This window comes from Phocoena phocoena, chromosome 2 (assembly GCF_963924675.1).
Source record: "Phocoena phocoena chromosome 2, mPhoPho1.1, whole genome shotgun sequence".
Taxonomy (NCBI): domain Eukaryota; kingdom Metazoa; phylum Chordata; class Mammalia; order Artiodactyla; family Phocoenidae; genus Phocoena; species Phocoena phocoena.
Window position 1 is genome coordinate 110,707,210 of NC_089220.1, and position 24,812 is coordinate 110,732,021.

A 24,812-nucleotide genomic window follows, 5' to 3' on the forward strand; every position below is an offset into this window, starting at 1 on the left:
TCCCAAACAGATTCCCTCTGCTCAGGCTAGGGACGAAATATAGAGATGTTTTACAGGCATGAGACGGGGGGAAGATCGTGACCCTGAAGCCAGATACAAGCAGTAACAGCATTCTGAGATCACACCACCCCTACCTGTGGTCTGCATCGCAGCCCGCAGTCCCACGCCGTCTGTCCACCCTCAGTCCCCACAGCCAGTGCCAAATACTGGAGAGGGCGCGTAACAGACCATAGCGTTCATATAATGGTGCTTTCTCCAACAGGGGCCCGGATTGATTACCTTAGTGGTGTTAGGCAGGGCCAAGTGGAGGACAGGTGAAGCCTGTGAGTCCCTTTCTAATCCTATTCCCCATGAAGCAGCACACCCAAACCGCCGGGGACCCACCTGCCAGTCCCAGGCCATTTGGTACTGGGTTCCCCTAGCAATAGGTCCGGTGGCCAGGGTGAAAACAAGTTATTGGTCAGTACTGGTCCTTCGGTGGTCAACAGTTGAACTTGGATGGCGTTGCCTAGATGCTTCTGGGTTAACGTGCGGCAGGCACTGGGTCGACTGCTCCTGGGATGTTCAGTTATAGCTCGGAGGGGCTGAGTTAGCGTCCTGGTCCACGTGTCAAGAGAGCGGGTTTCCAGTTTCACTAGCGGGTTGAGTGGTCCATTCATCCCTCGGCTTAGCCTGGCAGCAGGGGCGTTGTAGCGCAGGGGGAAATGCCAGCGTCTGTCATTTTTATCAGCCCATGCCTCAGTTTCGTGGCCCATAAAGTGGGTTCCTTGGTCACTATCGGGGTCCTTTCCCCATAGGGTCGCCCCGCCACCATCCACCCCTGGGCTGTCCACTGCATCCATCCAGATGCTGTCCGTTGCAGACCGGCTGGCCGCTGCTGCCCACCTGCACTGATTACCCCGGGGGCCAACCCATCAGTGTACGAAACCTCCCAAGGGATGGAGCCTGTGCCTTCTTCCACTAAAGGTGGTATCCCAGGAGGATCAGCTGTCTCCGTCAGGCCGGTGGGGTCCTCCATGCTGTAGGTAACCGGGCCTCAGCGTGTAACTCTGCACTCGGTGGGCCTGTAGGTCAAGGGCTACGTTGCCTTCAACAGACACGCCACTTAGTTCTGGTTCGGACTTGTGCGTGCCCGGACTTGGGCTTCTGGAAGGTATCCTTTAGCCACTCAGCTGTGGGATCCTGAGTACGTACAGTCACTGGGGTGCCTCCTGGGATGTCTTTCACCTGTCGTGAAGCATCGTCGATTGCCCAGAGCTGTTGTTCCATCCCACGGCATCGTTATTCCGCCCCCTTCCACGGGTGGGACCAGAAGCCCAAGGGCACTCCTGTAATTACGCTGTTACCACAGGCCCCAACCAAACCGTTGCAGGTAACTGGCCACGTCCAACTCACAGGCCTGTCCCCGAGTCCATATCCCTAAAGCCCTGGATCTGTTTAACAGCCACCTTGGCTTGGGTGAAGGCATCTTCCTCCCCCGGGGTCCTCTCCCACTGAGCTCCCTTCTTTACAGGCTTGAACTAAGGGTCAAAAAGTTTGGGCCAGATGCGGGATGAGAGGCCTCCAACAGCCCTAACCAGGTCTGTAATTGTTTCGGGGTGATGGGCCACAGGTGTGCTTGCATTTTGCCAGTAACTGCTGACAGTACCACTTTTGCCTTACCGGACCAGATAACACCCAAGTATTTGACAGGTCATCCAGGTCTTTGCCTTCTGTCTGCATTCTCCAGCCATCCCTCCGCTGTCAAAGGAGCTCCAAGCGTGGGGGCTGCTACTTTGAAACGGGAAACACACCCTGAGGTTAACAGAATATCCCCATTATGATGGGAGAGAGAGGCATCCCTCCCGATGGTCTGCTGCCTCTGCTCTGGGGGAGAAGAGAGCTCTTCATCTGCGCCTGGGGGACAGGGAGCTCGATGACCTCGTCCCAATCTTCTTCCTCTTCATCAGTGCCCTCTGTAGGGTCCCACGCCTTGGGGTTCCCACCTGGACGGGCCCCAACCATCTGGACTCCCTGTCGGGGAAGCTACCTTCCCTTCAGCCACGCGGCGTGCTGGGCTAAGTGTCTGCTATCCCATCTTGTTTCCTCCAGCTGGCCATTAACGTTCCGGCAGTTTTGGTTTGGGCCAGCCTGGCACCCCACCTGTAGGCCCCTAACCTGAGCCTTGAGCACTTGCTCAGTGTCTGTGGCCTTTCTCAGCCCCCAAAGCAGCAGCCAGCCCACAGCCATGGCCACCCCTTCCACCGTCTAGCTTCTTTTTCCCCACAGTAATGGCAGCGACATCTCTGCAACACCCTCAGGGTGGTCTGTGGATCCACCAGTCTCTTGGCGGCCCTCATTCATCAAGGACAGACGCCACAGGGCCCCGCACACGAGTGGACGGCCAACCCCCGGATTCCTCACAACGTTCCATTCCTCATCCTCCTTCCCCGACATCTCGGTGCGCCCGGGAGTCTCCCCGGCTTCTCGGCCGGCTCGCCAATTGTGGGGCTGCACTCCCGCAGGCCTGCAAGCCTTGTAGTGGCCCAGCCTTGAGACCAAAGGAACCGCCCAGAGACATCAGTGATTTGTTGCATAGGGGATCTTACACGTTTGAAGCAACATCCTGGAGCAACACCCCACCGTGTGCGGCAGACGGGACTCGGCAGCCATCTTTGCTGCTCTGCGGGGGAAGGAGGTTACCAGTTATAGGGGGAATTGACGTCAGGTGGGCTCCTCATTTACCAGGGGCTAGTTAAGCCCTACAATTAAGAGGATTGGATGGTCATGGGAGCGAAGCAGGGCCTGGTCGAGCTGGGGATGTACAGAGAGCAAGAGAACAGCCATCTTGAACGGCCTGACCACACACTCCACCCCTACACACCCTATATGACCCTTACAATCTTGGTCTGACCCTCTTCCGCCACATCCCTGGGGTCAGGTATGCAGAGGGCACTGCAACCAAATACCACAAATGCAACAGAGTCAACAGCTGCTAAGGAGTATCAAGAGTCCCAGAGGTGGGCAGACTTTGGAGCCAGGCGCTTATTGGGTCAACTTTTCATGGAAGTCCAGAGGAGGATGACGATAGCATCTCGCTGTAGACCCAGCAGTCAGACTTACCAATGGCGAGGCCACCACTGCTGTCCAGGTCCCAAACAGATTCCCTCTGCTCAGGCTAGGGACGAAATATAGAGATGTTTTACAGGCACGAGACGGGGGGAAGATCGTGACCCTGAAGCCAGATACAAGCAGTAACAGCATTCTGAGATCACACCACCCCTACCTGTGGTCTGCATCGCAGCCCGCAGTCCCACGCCGTCTGTCCACCCTCAGTCCCCACAGCCAGTGCCAAATACTGGAGAGGGCGCATAACAGACCATAGCGTTCATATAATGGTGCTTTCTCCAACAGGGGCCCGGATTGATTACCTTAGTGGTGTTAGGCAGGGCCAAGTGGAGGACAGGTGAAGCCTGTGAGTCCCTTTCTAATCCTATTCCCCATGAAGCAGCACACCCAAACCGCCGGGGACCCACCTGCCAGTCCCAGGCCATTTGGTACTGGGTTCCCCTAGCAATAGGTCCGGTGGCCAGGGTGAAGACAAGTTATTGTCCTGGTCAGTACTGGTCCTTCGGTGGTCAACAGTTGAACTTGGATGGCGTTGCCTAGTTGCTTCTGGGTTAACGTGCGGCAGGCACTGGGTCGACTGCTCCTGGGATGTTCAGTTATAGCTCGGAGGGGCTGAGTTAGCGTCCTGGTCCACGTGTCAAGAGAGCGGGTTTCCAGTTTCACTAGCGGGTTGAGTGGTCCATTCATCCCTCGGCTTAGCCTGGCAGCAGGGGCGTTGTAGCGCAGGGGGAAATGCCAGCGTCTGTCATTTTTATCAGCCCATGCCTCAGTTTCGTGGCCCATAAAGTGGGTTCCTTGGTCACTATCGGGGTCCTTTCCCCATAGGGTCGCCCCGCCACCATCCACCCCTGCGCTGTCCACTGCATCCATCCAGATGCTGTCCGTTGCAGACCGGCTGGCCGCTGCTGCCCACCTGCACTGATTACCCCGGGGGCCAACCCATCAGTGTACGAAACCTCCCAAGGGATGGAGCCTGTGCCTTCTTCCACTAAAGGTGGTATCTCAGGAGGATCAGCTGTCTCCGTCAGGCCGGTGGGGTCCTCCATGCTGTAGGTAACCGGGCCTCAGCGTGTAACTCTGCACTCGGTGGGCCAGTAGGTCAAGGGCTACGTTGCCTTCAACAGACACGCCACTTAGTTCTGGTTCGGACTTGTGCGTGCCCGGACTTGGGCTTCTGGAAGGTTTCCTTTAGCCACTCAGCTGTGGGATCCTGAGTACGTACAGTCACTGGGGTGCCTCCTGGGATGTCTTTCACCTGTCGTGAAGCATCGTCGATTGCCCAGAGCTGTTGTTCCATCCCACGGCATCCATGGGATTATTCTGCCCCCTTCCACGGGTGGGACCAGAAGCCCAAGAGCACTCCTGTGATTACGCTGTTACCACAGGCCCCAACCAAACCGTTGCAGGTAACTGGCCACGTCCAACTCACAGGCCTGTCCCCGAGTCCATATCCCTAAAGCCCTGGATCTGTTTAACAGCCACCTTGGCTTGGGTGAAGACATCTTCCTCCCCCGGGGTCCTCTCCCACTGAGCTCCCTTCTTTACAGGCTTGAACTAAGGGTCAAAAAGTTTGGGCCAGATGCGGGATGAGAGGCCTCCAACAGCCCTAACCAGGTCTGTAATTGTTTCGGGGTGATGGGCCACAGGTGTGCTTGCATTTTGCCAGTAACTGCTGACAGTACCACTTTTGCCTTACCGGACCAGATAACACCCAAGTATTTGACAGGTCATCCAGGTCTTTGCCTTCTGTCTGCATTCTCCAGCCATCCCTCTGCTGTCAAAGGAGCTCCAAGCGTGGGGGCTGCTACTTTGAAACGGGAAACACACCCTGAGGTTAACAGAATATCCCCATTATGATGGGAGAGAGAGGCATCCCTCCTGATGGTCTGCTGCCTCCGCTCTGGGGGAGAAGAGAGCTCTTCATCTGCGCCTGGGGGACAGGGAGCTCGATGACCTCGTCCCAATCTTCTTCCTCTTCACCAGTGCTCTCTGTAGGGTCCCACGCCTTGGGGTTCCCAGCTGGACGGGCCCCAACCATCTGGACTCCCTGTCGGGGAAGCTACCTTCCCTTCAGCCACGCGGCGTGCTGGGCTAAGTGTCTGCTATCCCATCTTGTTCCCTCCAGCTGGCCATTAACGTTCCGGCAGTTTTGGTTTGGGCCAGCCTGGCACCCCACCTGTAGGCCCCTAACCTGAGCCTTGAGCACTTGCTCAGTGTCTGTGGCCTTTCTCAGCCCCCAAAGCAGCAGCCAGCCCACAGCCATGGCCACCCCTTCCACCGTCTAGCTTCTTTTTCCCCACAGTAATGGCAGCGACATCTCTGCAACACCCTCAGGGTGGTCTGTGGATCCGCCAGTCCCTTGGCGGCCCTCATTCATCAAAGACAGACGCCACAGGGCCCCGCACACGAGTGGATGGCCACCTCCCGGATTCCTCACAACGTTCCATTCCCCGTCCTCCTTCCCCGACATCTCGGTGCGCCCGGGAGTCTCCCCGGCTTCTCGGCCGGCTCGCCAATTGTGGGGCTGCACTCCCGCAGGCCTGCAAGCCTTGTAGTGGCCCAGCCTTGAGACCAAAGGAACCGCCCAGAGACAGTGACAGAGACATCAGTGATTTGTTGCATAGGGGATCTTACACGTTTGAAGCAACATCCTGGAGCAACACCCCACCGTGTGCGGCAGACGGGACTCGGCAGCCATCTTTGCTGCTCTGCGGGGGAAGGAGGTAACCAGTTATAGGGGGAATTGACGTCAGGTGGGCTCCTCATTTACCAGGGGCTAGTTAAGCCCTACAATTAAGAGGATTGGATGGTCATGGGAGCGAAGCAGGGCCTGGTCGAGCTGGGGATGTACAGAGAGCAAGAGAACAGCCATCTTGAATGGCCTGACCATACACGTGACATTTCCTTGAGTTTAGGTCAGTGTGTGCTAGAGTTTGGGGCTGTGTCCTCAAAGGCACACCAACTGAGACACCCTGGGCAACTCCTTTTTTAGGTGTTTGTAGGTGTCTCTAAGGGGTGTTTCTCATGACTGAAAACACCTGCACGGGGTGGTGGCTACCTGAGAGTTCACGATACAAAAATTCTCAAGGTGTATGCTTTACCTTGTCGTGTGTAGGCTACACTTCAACTCAGGCCGCAAAACAGAAACCCCCTCCAATGCCACTTGGGGGCAGAGTTTGTTCACCTGGAGGGCCCCATCACCAGAATTTCTGACCCAGCAGGTGAAAGGGGGAAAGAATCTGCATTTTCTCCTGCCATCTAGATGCTGCCAGTCAGGACCATACTTTGAAAACCATTGGCGTAGAGTTTTCTAGGTGGAGGGAAGCCAGGGGGCAATTAAGAAGTATTTCTAGGGCAACATTTTCAGTAAACTGCCCAAAGAGATCTTGGTCAAGAGGGACATGACTCTCCAAGGCTCCAATAACTTGCTGTGATTTCTTTTCCATTCTAAACACTCGTTTTCATACCTAATTTTTTATTCACTTTTTTTTTCAACTGTTTTCTTTTGAAGCACCCACAAAATTGTATAAGCTTCAGACCCCACATAACCAGGCCTATGCCTGCTCAGACGATATCCATTAAGTCCTTCTATGGAGAACAGGCCTGGAGCAGGCTTTGGAGTTAACAGTGGCCTTGAGGTAGGGAAGGGGTCAAACGAGGTTGCTGGGCAGGTGGAGGCCCTTGTGTGCTGAAAGGCCGCAGCTGGCTTATGAATTAAGAATGTACAGACTTGTGACCTGCTGAGTCAGGGGGCACAAGCCACCCACGCAGGGGCGGCAGGCAGCTCCCTCGGCATCCAGCTCCCACTCTGGGGAAATGAAACCCATGGGATCCTTTTGATTGAAGGCAGTTTCAATACATCCACACGAAGGAAGTAGAGCCACAAAATTTATTGTTTCAGATCCCAGACGCCAGGGGGCGCAATGAGCCAGGGGTAGGACCATCCTCCGTCCCAGATCCTGAGGGAGAAGACAGCAGGGTACCAAGTACCTATCTAAAGCGGAAGGGGTGGAGGTCACCAGCTTTTTATGGGTTTAAACCCTGAGTGGTTATTTTAAAGGTGCCTGGGAAAGGCAAAGTGGGAATCCTAAACTCCAGTCTTTATGTCCACACTCTGGGTGTGAGAAGGGTCACCGTGCTGTAACATGCCGTGGCAGCAAGCCTGAAAAACAAAGCTGCTTTCCTCAAAAGGTGTTTCTCTCATCACAGCATGGCCGACAATGCGTCTCCTGTTCAGCGTGGCCCTCCCCTGTGTTTTCTAGTAACAGTAGCCCACAAAGCCCCCGGTGGCTGTGTGGTGAGGCTGAGACCCTCAAAGATCAAGAGCTGAGGCCTCAAGGGATTAAACAACTTGCCCAAGGCTAAGTGCCAACCTCCCACAAACCAGGTCCGCCACCTTGCCCCAAAGGGCACCCTCTCTGCTTCAGCCCCTGGAACGGGCTGGCAGCACAGCTGGGAGGCTCAGTGGGACATCTCTGAGGGGCAGGTCTGGAGATGCCCTATGCTGGTCCCCACCCCTGAGAACCACCCCCAGACTCCTCTGAAGAGAGCTGGGACCTAGAGGAGGCCCTTCTTGCTCCCGAGGTGACCCCCAACCGCAGGATCCTACTAAGTGGCACGGAGGGCCAGTGGCCAGTGGCAACACCTGCTCTCAGCCACACGGGGCTGAGTGGGCCCTTGGGGTCAGCCCAGGGCTCCTGCCTGGGCCCCAGACCAGCCACTCCCTCCCCTGCTCCAGGGACCGCCCTCCTCCTGCCTCCCAAATTCACTCCCAGAGTAAGAAGCAGCAGCAGCCAGCCAGGCTGGGCTCCACACCGCCTTTAGTCACACTTCTCACCCCTGATGCTGACAGCAGACGGGGACTGATGGGGGCTGGGGGACCACTGCATGCAAGGTGAAAGGAGGCTCTGAGGCACAGGGCTCCCTGAGAGCACAGGAGAGGAGGCGGGGCCGGGGGAGGCGAGGCAGGCCCCCGAGACCCCCGCGCACACGCAGGTCAGCACTGCTGGTAAATGAGGCTGAGGGCCCGCAGCCGAGGGAGGAGACGGGGCCCCAGTGCCTCGGGGGAGGCGGGGGGGTCGTCCCATGGGGAACGAGGGCCCCTTTCCTGGGAACAGGCCTGCTGGTGGCAGGCAGAGACTGAGGCTGAGACAAGGCTGACTGAAGAGCCTCAAGACGTCCCCACCCCTAGTGAGCGGCTCAGGGAGCAGTACAAGTGCGTGAGAACTCTGCCTTCGGCGGCCACTCAGAAACCTGCAGTCAGCCTCACACGAAGGGGTGCCACGATCCTGGAGTGGGGAGGGAGAGAGAGCTTCTGGCAGAGGGAGACCAGAGACCACTGCCAGACCCTGAGATCAGGCCGGTGGGTGGCGGGGAGGGTGGCCTCTGGCTGCCCACGGTCAGGTGGCTCGACACCCCGTGCAGCCTGAGGTCGGGTGAGGATCTGGGGTGCACATACTCCTCCGGACTCAGTGTCGGCTGCTGACGTGGAGGGTGTAGAAGGCCCAGGGCTCAGGGACGTAGATGACGCCCGGGTACTTCTTCCTGAGTACGGGGTCATTCCATAGCCAGGCGACCCAGAGCGCCACGAGCAGGAGGGTGAGGGCAAAGGAGGAGAAGAGGAAGAGGCCGTTGCTGTCCAGGAAGAGGCGCTTGCGCTTCTGGTGCAGGACAAGGGCCAGCATGGCGAAGAAGGTGAAGATGAAGAGGATGAAGATCTGGCCCTCGGTGACCAGGTACCTAAGGAGGCCCGTGCGTGAGCAGAGGTGGGTGCCGTGACAGCCCATCCTGCCCGGCATACCTCCCTCTACCCAAGTACCAGGCTGCCCACCCAGTGGGTCAGATTAGCGCGTCAAGTGAGGGGCTGAGGCAACCACTTCACTCTGAGCCGTGGCCCATACTCAGCATATTGATTTGGCTTGTAGAGTTACTGTTTTTTAAAACATTGAATTTGTTGCCAGTATGTAAATAGCAGATTACCTGCCAATGTGGAGTTCTGGTTTCCCTGCTCACCTTTGGCTTGTATTCCCACATAACGATAACGGATGAGGAGAAAGCAGTGGCTGCCTTTAGACAGAGCACTGTTCTGCAGCTTGCCACAGTCCCCACCACTCCCTACTGCCTCACTTGATGCCTGCTTCATGCATGTCTGTTACTAGCTTGGTTCCTAAAGGCGTCTGAGTTTGGGAATGCAGTTTCAGCTGATGGGAGTTGTCATTACTGTCTCGTTGAAGGCTGGGACAGTCTCATCTCCTAGGGTTCTCTCCATCTCTTAAGGCAGTACCTAGCACGTGGCCAGGAACTCAGTAACACTGGCTAGAGGGCTTCTGAGAGATTATCTCATCCACTCCCCTGCCTATAGATGCTGACCCATCCCACTCAAGGAACTACACAGCTCTGCAACTTAGTGGCTGTGTCACCTTGGGGAATTTACATGACATCTTGGAGCCTCTGTTTTCTTGCTAATAAAGGGGGCATAAATGGCCCTATCTCTCAAGAACTACATACTTGGAAAAGCATATTGTTCAATAAACGGCCTCCTGTAGCTATCACTCTGGTAGTGCTATGGGTAAGAACGGGCCGAAGCTCCTTCCCACGTCTCACCTGTTTCCCTCCAGCTGTAGTGGCCACCCATTCCTGTTAATCCTGCCCTCAGCGGGCATGCGGATTTGCCCTGGTGGACCCCCACTGCTGGCCACGGGCAGCCCCTGGAGGTGGGCCGGAGCTGGCCCCAGGAGCGGAGGCCCTTTTCATTTGGCTGGAGGCTTCCCACCAGAGAAGGGCTAGTTGTTTCCAGGACACCCACAATCCCCAGGGGAGCCTTTCTCCAGAGCGGAAGTGACAGAGGAGGGGTAGGAGCCTGGGTGAGGCCTGGAGCCCCTGGAATGGTAAGAGAGAGCTGGAGGGAAAAGGAAACCAGGCAGGGAGCCCCTGAGGCCACGGAATTCCCCACATATCTGTCCTTGTCATCTCCATGATGCTCCATAGTTTACAAAGCCCCTTTCTCTCCCCCTGGATTCTCACCATGTCCTAAAAGGGAGACAGGTGGGTATTATTCCCATTTCACAGAGGAGTAAATTGAGGTCCCAAGGCCTTTACAGGGCCTGGTGTCGGAGATGGATTCTATTGGCCCCGAGGTTGCACTCTGAATGTGAAGAGGTCACACTCAGGCCTGGCTTCCTGGTCACAGAGCGGCCACCATAAGGCAGTCACAATCCCCACTGAAAGAGGAGGAAGCAGGGACCTCAGCAGGGAGAGTCTCACCTGGGGTCACACAGCAGCCCTGTGGTCAAGAGCACATTTTCACTCCCTGGCTCACTAAGGGTTCCCAGCCTCCCCGCACCCCAGGTCCAGCGTCCACTCACCAGTAGTACAGGCCGCTGGGCACCACCAGGGGCAGGGCTGGTCCTGGCATTGAGCTCTCAGCTTTGGTGGGAGTGAAGCAGCCGCTGAAGTACATGAAGAGGATGAGGAAGAAGGGGATGTACCTGCAGCAGGGAAACCAGTGCTGAGCCGCCCAGCTGCCCCCACCCAGGGCCTCTTCCCCGCCCGTCCTTGTACTGGTTCCCGGCACCATTCTATGCAGTCTCACTTCGTGGTTTACAAAAATGCCTGGTTCGGGTGGCCCTCTTCCCTGGCAGCCTTTCCCGAGCAGGGGGTCCAGGAGGGAAGCGGGAAGATGAGGTCTGCTCCCTGAGCACATACCGGTCAGAGCCCCGCAGGCTGGGGGTTGCGGGGAGGGGCAGCTCCCTCCCACGCGGCGCTGGCCACCCCACTCACTCCGTGTGTGTGTGTGTGTGTGTGTGTGTGTGTGTGTGTGTGTCTGCCTCGTGTACGCACCCACAAATACCAGCAATCCCAGCCCCTCACTGCCCTGGAAAGGGGTGTACCCAGCAAGGTCGAGGAGGGAGAGGCCCGGGGTCCCAGTTTAAAATAAGGTGGGGGGGACAGCACCTGCCAGAGGACTCCAAGGAGCTCTGTGAAGCCCCTTCACCCACACTCAGCCCACAGCCTCACCCCCTTTCCATACACACACCATCTCACCCCAAAGGTACCACCCTCTCTCCTCTCCACACACAGGCTGCTCTCCCCACGCACCTGTGCCATCACACCCCCCTTCTCTTCCCTCCTGCCACCTTGACTCCTTCCCCACCTTCCCTCCTGCCCCTCATGTGCCCAGTCCTCTCCTGCTCCTTCGTTTCTCCAGCCTCTCTTCCCCTCTCCTCCTCCCGTCCCCGGCCTCCCACCGAAAGGGTCTTCTGGCACAGGCCAGGGAGAACTGGCAAGAGGCCTGCCTGTCCAGGAAGCCCCTGACCTTCCAGGCCCCCAAACAGAACCTAGAAACACAGCGTAGGGCAAGTGCGATAAGAGTAAGCCCACCTCGCTCGGGAGTGAAGCCACCCAGGCCGAGGGCTGGCTCCGTCACTAGCTGTCAACCCAGGGCCAAACCCCCTTCCACCAGCCCCAGCTTATCCTGTGTAAGGTGTGGGCCTGGAACAGATGCCCCCAGCTTGGGCCCTGCATCTCCTGTGGCTGAGCCCGCATTCGTGAGGTTTCCTCCACTGTGGGTGAAGGGGTGGGAGGAGGCGCTCCCCTGGGAGTTAGGAGGAGCGGGGGCACAGACAGCACCCTGCCCCCGCCCCACCCCCGCCGGACCTGCTCATCTTCCTCCCCGCCTCCATGCCCAAGACCGCAGCCCGACCCGGCGGGGCCCCCATCCCCATCCCCAGGGTGGGGGAGAATGTTTATCAGCGCTGCAGCCTCGGCTCAGGGAGGACAGCCACTCGCTGCCCTCTAGTGGCCACCGCGGGCACCGCGGGCTGGCGGGAGCGGAAGGCGGCGCGGCGGGAGCCAGAGCTGAGTGACAGCGCTCCCGCCGGGAAGAGCACGCCATTCCAGCCGCTGCTCTTGACACCTGGAGACCCCAGGCCCTTGTTCAGTGTCACCAAGGCCGGCGGCAGAGCTGGCTGGGGCCACGGGCCCCATTACTCACCACATGGAGTGGCCCAGGTACTCGTCGTAGTAGTAGAGCAGCTCAAAGGAGTCGATCTGGGGGCGACAGAGGCGAGTCAGGGTCAGAGTGGGAGGGGCTTCGGGGAGGGGCTTCAGGGAGGGTGCGGGACCCACGCAACCCGGCGGCCCCCCTCCCCCCAATGCCCAGGCCTCCCCCAGCTGCCCTCAGTCCCTCCCTACCCGGAGGAGGGGGCCCTGGTGGGAGCCTAGGTGCCACTTCCTAGCAACACAGGAGCATCCTAGCTTGGGGCGGGGGGGCGGGCCTGCCCTCATCTAGGGCACCATGATAGGTCGGGCAGCCTCTTTGGGCCCCAGGACGGATCGCACTGCCGGGGTGGAGGCTCACCAGCGTCTCCGGCTTGAGATTCTTGATGATGGGGTTCTCGCGGACTGACAGGTGGTTCTGGTAGCCGCTGAAGATCAGCCGGTGGTTTACAGAGTCGCCCACCAGGTGGATGCTGGCGCCCATGATGAAGGTGATGATGCTGACATAGATCATGGAGCGCGGCAGGGTGCGTGGGGACCGCTCGATGAGCTGAGGTCAGAGGGAGGCCCGACAGCATGACCCCCGCCTCCACCATGATAGGAGCCGCCCTCTGCTTCCCTCCCTCACACCCAGAGTGGGATGGATGCCACCAGCTGGAACGTCACTCTCAAATTGGTGGGTCCCTTTAGTGGGGCCAGTCCAGCCTCCAGAGTCTCACAAGATCCCTGTGAACCCAGCAGGGGCCAGGGATCAGCACCCTCTTGTGCTGGAGAGGAAACACACTGAGCAGGGCCAGCTCTGCCCAAGGTCACACACACCCACGGGCTGTGCTGGAGGTGACACAGGCATCCAGGCTCCAGGTCCTGCCCTCCCACCACCCCCAGTTCTGCTCCTGGGTCACTGGGCTGGCCTGTTGAGGAGACCCTCCCATTTCTGAGCAACTGAGCAATCCAAGCAAACAAAAATGAAAACGACAGGGATGCGGCAGGTGCTTCTGAAACTAAATTCTTTTACTAAATTTAGACCCTCTGAATTCTGAGATTACACCTTCCCTATTTTTTGGAGATCTGAAATGTCTCTCTAAAAACAAAATGATGGGGACAGTAAACAGCAATAGTTTTAAGAGCCCTTATGTGGCAAAATGCAAAGCCAGCATTGCCGAGAGCTACCTTGGAGACAGCCATCACCCAGATATCTATCTCCCGCAGCTACCTAGGAGATAGCTCTGTGTTCCCAGTGGTATCTCAAAGTCAGGGATCTCCAGGCCAGAGGAGAGAGTTCACCCTCCTTTGCTGCCCTTCCTGCCACCTGGCCCTCACCTGCCTTCCCAACTGGTCCCTGACCTCGCCCTGGGCGATCCAGCCACTCCTTCCACCTCAGCCTCCCCAGATGTATTATGGCTCCTCTAGCACGGCCTTGTCTTCAGGTGCTCCTGCCTGAAGGTCTCTCCCAGTTCAACCCCAAGCACACCAGGCGGAGGTCCAAATCAAACGCCCCTCCTTGGGGAGGCCTTCTCCATCCCTCCTGGCCAGAGGCAGTCCTGCCTCTCCTGGGGGCTTGACATGTCCCTCTATCACAGCCTTCGTCCCCCAGAGTTAGGCAGGGGACAGTCTGATTCAGGGCACTCCCGGGGCTTGGCACCAGCTCCCTGCCGGGTGGAGGAAGAAATGAGGGTGGGAAGGGAGGGCAGGGAGCCTTGGACTGTACCTTGAGCAGGAGAAAGGGCGTGATGATGTTGTAGGCCATGTGGAAGTAGTCCCCCACACTGGGCTTGTTAAGCGGAAACCACTCCAGAGGAAACACCAGCTGGGGAGCAAGGGGAGGAATGATATTTACTAGGCACAGCCCCATGAGACCCTCAGAACCTCTTCTGCACACACTTCATTCTTTCTGTGATCTCTTGGGATCCTCTCAGCAGCACTGAAGTCAAGGTGTTTTCAGACAGACAAACTGAGTCCCAGAGAAGGTAAGCACACAGTAGACACAAATCCAGGGCCTGACCCTGTGTCCCTCTCCCTGTGGGTACTAAATAAAGGTCCCTGGGTACCGGCCTGAGAGTTGGAGGCTCCTTTGGGACTCAGTTGTGCACCAACGTTCTGGGTGACCCTGGGCAAGTTCTTCCCCTCTTCAGGCCTCAGTTCCCCCATCTGTAACACGAAATGTGGCCCAGGTGATCTACATGGACCCTTAAGGATCTGGCACTCCAGGTCCTAGGATGATGACAAGATCTCCTGGCCACCCAGGTATGGAAAAACACTGTCCACTGAGCAGATGGACCACTTCCAAATCAGGTCGAAACTATACCTTATGAAACAAAGGAGAAAGTAAGTGAGTTCTACAAAGATTCGATTCTTCCTTTTCTACCTTCCCTGAGAGAGGCAGGCAGGCCAGGGCTGTTCCTCTGTCTAGAATGCCCTTGTTCCTCCTACTGCTCTACGCTGTGAGTCCCAGCCTTGTCGGTGTCAGTGGGAAAACCCCTATTCGAGGTCAAAACACTTCACAACCTCCACCCTGCCACACCGTAGTACGCCCACTATCTGTTGATTGAGAACACGTGTAATGACCATAGATTTCGATCAAAAATTCACCCTGCAGAAATAAAACTCTCAGGATACAAGAATCTCAATCTCTTTCTCTTTCTTACTTGCTGGGTGCATGTATCTCTGTATCTTTATCTGTAGCAAGATATATATGTTGGCTGAAATACTCTTTGATAGCAAAATACCAGAAATAGGCTGACTACTTGAATACACTACAGTACATCTTTTCTATTGAAGGTTTAGTAGCCATTAACAGAAATGACACCTCATATGTACTGACAGGGAGATATCCATGATATATTCTAAAGTAAAACAAGCAAGTTGTAAAATAAAGTATAAAGTAAAATCTCATTTTGGTTAGAGAAAAAAAAAAAAGGATGTATACATATGTTTGCATGAGTAGAGAAAGGAGTGGAAGGATGAGCCTCAAACTGTCAGGGGTGGAACTGGAAAGGGAAAGTCTCACACTTCTTTATACCCCTGGATATGAACCGACTTGTTATAACTATGACATATTACTTTTATAACTTGTAAACGGTTTTATTTTGTAGTTATTACAAATTTGGGACTATCACGGGTACATCTGAAAAGCTCCAGTGTATACACGGGTTTTTCAAATGTATATTCCTGATAAGCCCAGTTAGGGTTATAGTGGCCACAGCAACTCTGTGCAGGATGGGGGAAGTGATTTGCCCTGCAGGAGACCCCTATTAGACCTGATGAGGCTGAGTCCTAATGAATGAGAAGAGCCATGAGCCTGCCCCTGGCCTCATCTCCCCTCTCCCTGTAACACCAGTTTGATGGGCAGCTCCTTTGTCCCCCAGTATGTGGAACCTTCATGCTGCACGGGGGCTCAGAGCAGCTAGTCCAACCAGTCTTCTTACAGATGAGAGAACCAAAGCCCAGATGACACGGACTTGCCCAAAGTCACTTATGAACCTGACTGGGTGCCCTGACTCCTGGCTCAGTCCCTTTACTTTCACCTACGTTTAAAAAACAGGTAAACCTTATGGCAAGCCTGCAGAAAGAGGAATCAGCAGCCACCATACCTCCTCCCCGACACCACTGCCAGGAAGCTTTTCTTCATCCCCTTCAAGTCTTTGATCCCATGTATACAAGACTGTTAGGGCCGTTACTAATTGGCAGGCAGTCAATATGCATGACACTTAGGCATGTTTTTTCTCCTTAAACATTCCAGGTTGCTCTAGAGTATTCATAATTCCTGTTTAATGCCCAGGTAGCATCCTCTAGACTGCGTACAGCAAAGCTGATTTACCCAGTCCCTACTGCCGGACACTCAAGTCCCTTCCAAGTTTTGGCTATTATAACAACACTGCAATGAACACCTTCGGTACAGAGGCTGTCTTCTTGCTGATTACATCTTCAGGGCAGATGCTCGGCAGGGCTCGTACTGAGTCGGGAGGGATGAACATATTAGGGTTCTGGATAAAATCAGGATGGAAGGGGGTGGGCTCTGGGGCCAGAGTGCCTGGGGGCAGGTGCTGGCTCCTCCACTTGCTGGCTGGGTGACCTTGAGCCGGTTATTTGCCCTCTCTATCCTCGACTCTTCTCATCTATAAAATTGAGATTAATGATAGCATTGGTGGGAGAACTAAATAAGTGTAAACACATGAAGAGCTTAGAACAGAGTAAGCGCTCCATGTATGTTAACCGCTGTTTCTAGCTGTTATTATTCATTCAGTACAAGTATACTGAGCACATATCTTGCTAGGCACTATTCTAGGTACTAGTTATCGCCTCGACAAACTGCTTTCCCAAAGGGCTTTCCTAATTTGCATTAGCACTAGCATGTATGAGGTGTCAGTTTCAGTGCTGGATATTGTTAGTTTTACCACCCACATGCAAAAATTAACACCTTAGTTCTTGGTGGGAACTCACTCAATTTTTTTCACCTTCTGTTACCTGTCTGTCTGTCTATCTATCTTATTCGTGACCAGTGAGGGGATTTGGTGCTCTTCCAGTATTAATCTCCGTAGAGGCTCCCACTGGACACTGATGCATGAAGTAGCCTTGGAGGGAAGGGGACAGTTTCACCAGATGACACTAAAAATTACCCAAGGCTCAAGTCATACATGATAGGCAAATTCGGCCTATACTCTTCACCTCCAGAAAAACAATACTATCCCAAGGCTGTGGGGGAAGCAGGTGGGATCCTTTCTCATACCCCACTGTCTGAATTGGTGCTTTGGTTAAACCTGGGTGTGAGATATGGGGGGGGGCGCAGTATGACTAGTCAGGCCCCCCCGGATCCCCCACTCGCTGGTAGCTGCCACACTGCTCACAGCCGTAGAACCAAAGGACATGAAAGCATCCAGACCTATTCTCACAGTGTACTGGGAGAGGCAATGACTTGTCTGAGGTCACTCTGACAACTGAAGTCACCCTGTCTCCTCACTGCTGGTCAGGGCTCTGTCCACAGCTTCACACTCACCATGGCGATGGGGCGGCCAAAGTCTAGAAGCCAGTTCTGCAGGGTGAAGTAGAACCAGAGATCAAGGTGGAAGGGAGCCGTGCTGGCAACCTCATCAGCCTTGACGGAGCTGTGCCTGGGAAAGGGGCAGACAAAAGGGGTCAGCTCTTCTCTCCTCCCATGGGAAGCTTCCCCATGAAGATGAGCCACAGAGACTTGAGAGCAGGAGGAAACACACATGATTAAGTTCTAGGAAAAGGTTTTGCTGGAAATACTGTGGTCCATGGGGAGGTATCCTGGAAGTGGACTCCATCTGCCCTGACCTTTGCTTCTCTATGATTCAGGCAGGAAAATGCCCAAAGGGTATAATAACTGTCGGGTTTTCTTACCTATAGAATGATGGGGAAATCAGATGGGGCAAAGGAGGCAAATGTGGCTGAAAAGCATGAAACACGGTGATGGATGATGATAGCTAACCTTTATTGAACACTTTCTATATTCCAGGCACTACTATAGCTGTTTGCACGTACCATCTCATTTAACTCTCTTAATTCTGACAGAAGCCATCTGAGGTTAGAATATTACCCCCATTACACAAGTGAAAAAACTGAGGCCCAAGATGTTACGCAACTTTGCCCGAAGTTACATAGCTAAATATTTGAACCTAAATGATTAGGTTCCAGAGCTTATATTTTTAACCTCTAACCCATCATTGTATCCACAGTGATTGGTCCACGGAATGGGCATGTGACCTGAGCTGGATCAATCAGAGCCCTCTGGTGAGATGTGCCTTACAGACTATAGACTGGGATGAACAGGGGATCTCCCTTTCCCTTGGTTTCTGAACCATGAGGAGGTAGGAACGGGGCTGCAGGTGTCCTTCTTCTCACCAATCCACAGTGAAACCTAAGAAGGAAGGCAGCAGGGACAAGGTGATGTGAGAGACGTGGCAAGAAGAGGAGAACCATCTGATGACACAACTTTGGATGCCTGTCTCTCCTGCAAAGCAGTCAGCCATCTGCTCTTCACAAATGAGCTGAAGCTCAAGGGCCAGTGCATGTGCCACCTCCTCCAAGAAGGCTTCCCTGATGACGCTTTTCCCAAAGCCCACTACAGGGAGTGCATCATCCCTAACTCCCACTCAGGCCATGACATCACAGGGCTGGAGTTTTGCTCGTATCTAGACCCTCACGAAGAAGGGTGATTTTAAGGTTCTCTCAACTCACCAACCTCCCCATCAGAGTACAAATCCTCTTTACAGTGTCCCTGCCACTACTTGCATACTTCCAGTGACAAGCAGCTCACTCCTCCTAAGACGACTGAGGTGTAAGTTGTACTGCCCCATTAGTGCCAAGACCAGGAGCTGTGTGATGTGAGTCCATATTCTCCAGAGTTTTCAGCTCAGTACCTGATTTATGCTCAGTGATTACTGGCTGATATAAAACAATCTCAGTTACCAGTTACTCATTCGTTTTAGTGGCAAACAATAGCTTAGAGGCACCATGAAGATTTTACTCTGTCAACACTGCTATTGCTTCCATAACTTTCTGGGATCCTTTTTAGCCAATTCCAAGTATGGTCCACACTGGGCTGCTAGAGCAACCCAGACACAGAGAGGCAAGCTCTTGGAGGATCTCATCGTCCTCTAGCGGCAGGCAAGGCAGGTGGAGTGGGCCTTTCCTAGGTCAACTAAGTCTTCCTGTCCCCTCTACTCAGTGCCCACCACTTACTGAGTGCCGACTGTGTGCTGTGCTAGGAGCTTCACCAGCACCATCTCATCTAATCCCCACAGCCATAACAGGAGGCTGTTACCCTCCCATTTTACAGATAAGGATACTGAGGCTTAACCAAGGTTACCCCCGCTAATAAGAAGCTGCATCATAAGGAAAAGAATAAAAAAGAGTGGACATATGTAAAAAAAAAAAAAAAAAAAAAAAAAGAAGCTGCATCAACTATTCCCTTTGTCAGCCTTCCTACTCCCTCCTTCTTCTGGTGAGAGATGATGTATCCTGAGCCACAGGGAGGGCCAGTGACCCAGGCCGGAGCAGTGGGACTTTTCTAACTAGAGTTGAAAAGTGCATCTTCCTTTCTGGTGCTGGGACGCTAAAGATGAGAGTGCGGGGCTGCCTGTGGCCAAGGTTCCAGCCTCAAGGGACAGCCAGGTGAGAATGAAGCAGCCCTGCAGAGAGGAGCAGGGAAAGAGGAGAAGAAGGCCTGAGAGGGTTCACCTTCCCAGTTCCAGGCGTTCCCAAGGCAATGGTTTGTCCACAAGAGCCAATACATTCCCTTTTGCTAAGGGTGCTGTAGTTCACACTGGCTTTCTGTCACTCGTAATCCAGGAGTCCTGAAAGGCAGAGAATTCAAACCTGGGTCTCTAAGGATTCAAGACCTGTGCTCTAAGTAGCTTGCTATTTTGTTGCTGATTATTATAAGCTTTGTGGCATATCAGGAGATCAAGATAGAGAGGGATCGGTGTAGCCTGAAGCAGTAGGCAACACCTGCAGGAAGAAAGGGAGCCTGGAAGCATGGATGGGTGGATTCCAGTAGGCAGAAAAGCAGCAGGAGAGCAGGATCAAAGGCCTGGAGGTGGAAGTGAGAAAGGTGCTGAAGGGAGCTCAGATGCCTGGCTTATTGGTGGAAGGAGGAGGAGGGGCTGCTGGGCCTTCGGACGGGGGGCAGACATTCAGTCATTGTCTGAGACAAGTGACTGGTATAGAGGCCCCACCGTGCCCCTTCCCCTTTGTGACCATCAGGGCAAGGCCTCAAAAAGCAGATGGTGGCAACCTCTGGGCCTGAAGAATTTGGATGGGGAAGGAGAATGACAGTCCTCAGTGTTTCATTCTGGAAACCTTCAAACTGGGCAAAGAGCAGGATGTTTGGTACAGGAAATAAAGGCGTTTTGAAAGCCTGGGAAGCACTTAAGTGTGGGTCTCTGGAAGCTGTGGATACGAAGCACACACTAGGGGCTCAGGGACTATTTCCTCTTCCACCTCAGGAGGCACTCAGTCAAGGGGGATCCCCATCAGGAGTCCAGCCTGGCTGAGCAGAGCAGGAAGAAAAAGGGCAGGTGCAGGGCAGACACCTAACTTGGGAATCAAGATTGGTGAGCATCTGACTGGTTTTCTCCTGTTGGGACTCTGAGCACAGGGGGCAGATCATGAAGGGTGAAGGCATCCTCTCCCCCAGCCCCTCTCTTGGGGATGAGCATCTTCAAACCTAACCCAACTTTCTGACTTCACAGACTTCGCACACCTAGCCTCCAGCCATGCCAGCTCTAGGCCTCAATCGTCAGAAACTCCTGCTGAGAACAACAGTGAAAGCACAAGGGCAGGTAACCCAAGACAAGGATGGCCTTTAATCTCCTCCACGGCTTTACAAGTCTACCATCTGGGAAAGCTGATACCACGACAGTTGGGGAGCACATACCATACAGCAGCGGTCCCCAACCTTTCTGGCACCAGGGACCAGTTTTGTGGAAGACAATTTTTCCGTGGACGGGGGTGGGGGGGCGGCGGTGGGGGGGGGAGGAGATGGGGGATGGTTCAGGCCGTAATGCGAGCAATGGGGGGGATGGTTCAGGTGGTGATGGGGAGTGATGGGGAGTGGCAGATAAACGATTGCTCACTTGCTCACCTCCTGCTGGGCAGCCCAGTTCCTAACAGGCTGTGGACTGGTACCGGGTACTGGGGACCCCTGACATAAAGCACATAACATATAGATGAACTATTCAAAGCGGTCAGCAGTCTCAGCCATGGTGGAGTCAAGCAGGGACCTGTGAATGAGGACTATAAAGGGACTGATTTTGGTTCTATATACACAATGGTGAAATACCTGACATGATGACAAGTTTGAACAAAAAATGAGAAAATGAAGGCAAAAAATAAGAGGAAAAAAAGGAAAGGCAATTAGAAACTCCAGGAAAAACAAAAGCAATACAAGAAAGCAAATGTAACTGTTAAACTTACTGGCCTCTGTAGGGAACAATATTTACATGGCTTAACTAATAAAAACATTGTATACTGATTTCCAAAGTTCAGAATCAATCCACAAACAAAACATGGAAGGCAATTATGGTTAAAAAAGAGCAGGTAAATACTGTGAACCTTGACAACTTGAAAGTAAAACTATAGATGACAGGAGTGGGGGAAATGGTAAAGAATGCTAGAGATTAGGGTAGGAGACTAATATTCTTTTAAAAAGGAATCAAGAGATACCGCCCTTATTGTAAATCAACTATACTTCAATAAATAAATAAATAAGTAAACTTTGGGGAAAAAAAAAAAGATAGTGCTTTACAGTTGACCGTAAAAGAAATAATGGTATATACATATTCCTTAAGGCTACAAAGGTAACAAAGAGCAAAACTAAAAATGGTGATACAAAACCATCTTGTGAAGATAGGAGCGGCATAAGTGAACCAAATCATAACAGGAAATTAGTGGGTAAACATTAGCTTAGAGGCAACTGATAAACCAAGATATAGCAGTTGAGCATAGTTTTTTTTAAAAAAAATAGTAAATTTATTTATTTAGTTTTGGCTGTGTTGGGTCTTTGTTGCTGCTTGTGGGCTTTCTCTAGTTGCGGTGAGCGGGGGCTACTCTTCATTGTGGTGTGCGGGCTTCTCACTGCAGTGGCTTCTCTTGTTGCAGAGCACGAGCTCTAGGCATGCTGACTTCAGTAGTTGTGGCTCACGAGCTCTAGAGTGCAGGCTCAGTAGTTGTGGCGCACAGGCTTAGTTGCTCCGCGGCATGTGGGATCTTCCCAGACCAGGGATTGAACCGTGTCCCCTGCATTGGCAGGCGGATTCTTAACCACTGCGCCACCGGGGAAGCCCTGAGCATAGCTTTTGAGTGTGGACTTTGGAGACTGCCTGGGTTCATATCCCAGCTCTACCATTAACCAAATCTTGAGCAAGTTACCTCCTGGGCCTCAATGTTCTCATCTGTAAAATGGGGGATAATACTAGATCTTACGTCAAGAGTTGTGGCTGAATTAAATTATGCAAAAACTTTTTCTTTTTTTTAAATGCAAAAACTTAAGAGCAGGGCCTGGCCCACAGAAAGTGGTATGTATGTAGTATTTGTTATTATTATTTAGAAATATGAATTTAATTCTGGTAGAAACAGTTAAAAGAAGCTAACATGGTTGTCTCTGGTACTAGGGAGAGGTGGAAAAAGGGCCACTGCTTTTTACTCTAAGCCTGTCTGTGCAGTTGTATTTAATCATGGGCATGTATTACTTTGATTACAATATAAAAAACTGTCAACAGAGCAGGTGGAAGCTGGAATAGAGTACCTTGAAAGGTAGTGAGCACCTTGTCATTAGAGGTATGTAAGCAAAGCATGAATGTAGCAGAGGAAATCCAAGCATCCTAGGAGTCAGACAGGATGATTCTGCCTACTGTCTTGTGCAGCAATGATATTGAGAACCAGCCTACAGGCACCCAATGAGGGGGGGGGGCAGAGACACCCTGGAAGACAGCCAGCCTCTCATGCCATCCCCACGAGCAACCTGGATGGTGGGGAGCTCATGTAGGAGTAAAGAGGAATAGCCAGAGTGGAGTAGGAAGAACAGAAAACAGAAGCCCTGGGTTTAGGCCCTGGTTCTTGCCGGCAAATGATGTAAACCTCCTTAGACCTCAGTTTCCACATATGCAAAATACAAAAAGACTGAGTAAGATGCTGCGTGTGGAAACCCTGCATATGAGATAAAGTGGTGACCATATCCACTACTCACACACTGTTCTAAGTGGACTACCACAGGTCAAGGCAGTCAAAGACTCCCAACTTATAGGTGATCTGGAACAGAGATGTCCTTAGTAGCATGAAAAAGAGCTACTCTCACCCAAGTCTCTCAGACTTCTTCTCAGACTTCATCCCAAATCATACCACAAACTTCCTAAAACTGAGCACACTAGTGCTCAAAAACCTTCCATGGCTCCCCCGTGCCCTACAGAACAAAAGCTGCATCCTTAACCTGACATTTAGGGCAGGAACTAGGGTGAGGCAAGTGAGGCACACAGGGCCCAACATTTAAGTAGGCATAGGGGAGCCATGGAACGTTTTTGAACACTAGTGCCCCGAGAGCATCTCCTTAATTTTTGCACTCAAGGCTCTCACTCTGGTCCCAGCTCTGCTGCCATTCAAGGCCCTTCACAATCAGTCTGCATCCTCCTGCCACTGTACACAAAGAAAGCTCCAGCACCACTGCACTCCTTGCCTTTCCCAAGCTTTCCCCTGGCTGAAACAGCCTTTCTTCCCCTGTCACCTACTGAGTTCTTTGAGATGCAGCTCAAGCTCCACTTCCTCCAGGCAGCCCTCCAAGACGAGCTCTCAGCCCCTGGACTGTTCCTCCCAGGCCCGCCCTACCGGACTGTGGGACCCTCCTAGCTTCACCTTACCCACCGCTTTAGTGCCTGGCACAGCGCTGGACACAACAGAGATGCTTAATGAATGCCTACTATGTGCAATGAATGTCTATAATTTGTAAAATGGTATGAAAGTAGAGTGGAGGGAAAGATTAAAAGGTGGCTTCTGTACCTCTTCCTCTGCCCCAAGCACCTGGTCTCAGCTACATAAACCAATAACTTCCCCTTACTGAGAGAAGGGAACAGCAACCATGTGGAAAAAGCCCTTCCTAATTCTTTCTCTGGAGGGGAGCTTCCACATTTCGCTGTCTGTTCCATTTACATTCCCACATTCTTTGGTTCCTCGGGGCAAGTAGTGAGTCTCCTGTTAATATCAGAACCCAAGTCAAGTTTAGAGGCACCCCGAGAACTCGGGTTGGCGCCCGGGGCTTGCAGGCGCGTTGGGGTCCCTAGTGAGCAGAGATGTCCTCTGGGCCCGCCGCCGACGTCCCCACCCCGAGTTTCCTGGACCCCAGCTGAGCGACTGTCCTAGAGCCGGCCGGGCCGCTGGGCAGTTGAACCCCGCCGCTGAGCCTCCCTGGGCATGGGGTTCCCCCAGGAAGAGAAAGGAGCGCGGAGGCGGGGCTCAGGGGAGTGAGCGAGAAGCAGCTGCAGGGATATCGCGTGGACTACCCACCCGGGCTCCGTGGCCCCGGTCCCCCGCCCTCCCCGTCACGTGGCGGGGCTGTGGTTCAGCTCCGCCCGCCGACGCGCGCCCACCTGGCCTGCAGGAAGGAGGCGCCCGGCTGCGCGCCCGGCTGCGCGCCCGGGCCACCCGCCGCTCCCGGGTGCTGCCGCCTCCGTGCCGCCGCCTCCATGGCTGCCCCGCCGGCCGGGCCCTCCGTCCCGCTGCCCCGAGCTGGAAACGGGCTCGGCTGGCCTGACTGCCGCGAAAGCAAATACCCAGCGCCGGTGCGTACCGGCGGGAGAGCGCTCGGCCCCAGAGGCGCGGGCCAGAGGAGGGGCCGGCGGGGGGCGGGACAAGAGACGCGCCGCGGGAGCGCGGGAGGCGGGGCCGGCTCCGCGCGGGGAAGGAGGGGCCCGATGACTGTGGCGTCCCAGGCAGTGGGTGGGGACCGATGCAGGAGGGCACGACGTGTAGCTTAATGGGGCTGGGATCTGCTGGAGTCCCCTGCGTGGCCGGTGGCGGGAAGCTTTGCCTAGGCTGCCTGAGACCCGCATATTAGATATTAGTCTAGGGTGGGCTAGGGACGTGGGGAAAGACTAATTCGACCCAAATGCTCCCCTGGGGAGGAGACGAGACTGGATTTCCCTTTTCCTTGGGGACGGGTTCAGTGCCCTTCCCCACTGTGTTATGCACTTTCCTTC

The 24,812-nt window shown here is 54.1% G+C and overlaps 1 protein-coding gene across 1 annotated transcript; it reads right to left on the reverse strand.

The window, feature by feature from the left end:
• Positions 1-8,572: 8,572 nt before the first annotated feature.
• Positions 8,573-24,394, reverse strand: CLN6 (CLN6 transmembrane ER protein). Its single transcript, XM_065871863.1, has 7 exons — positions 24,204-24,394; positions 17,099-17,213; positions 13,814-13,912; positions 12,467-12,655; positions 12,101-12,156; positions 10,473-10,595; positions 8,573-8,847 (listed from the first exon to the last, which is right to left on the reverse strand). The coding sequence occupies exons 1-7, from the start codon at positions 24,299-24,301 to the stop codon at positions 8,577-8,579; spliced, it is 951 nt and encodes a 316-aa protein (XP_065727935.1). The 5' UTR covers positions 24,302-24,394; the 3' UTR covers positions 8,573-8,576.
• Between the last annotated feature and the right edge of the window lie 418 nt (positions 24,395-24,812).

Bases quoted from the DNA above. Each gene is read 5' to 3' on its own strand.
- CLN6 (XM_065871863.1), bottom strand. From the start codon at position 24,301: ATGGAGGCGGCGGCACGGAGGCGGCAGCACCCGGGAGCGGCGGGTGGC. The intron at 13,913-17,098 runs GTGAGTGTGAAG...CTTGCTCCCCAG, and splicing joins TTGGCCGCCCCATCGCCATG to CTGGTGTTTCCTCTGGAGTG. The intron at 12,656-13,813 runs GTACAGTCCAAG...CTCTGACCTCAG, and splicing joins CGCCCTTTCTCCTGCTCAAG to CTCATCGAGCGGTCCCCACG.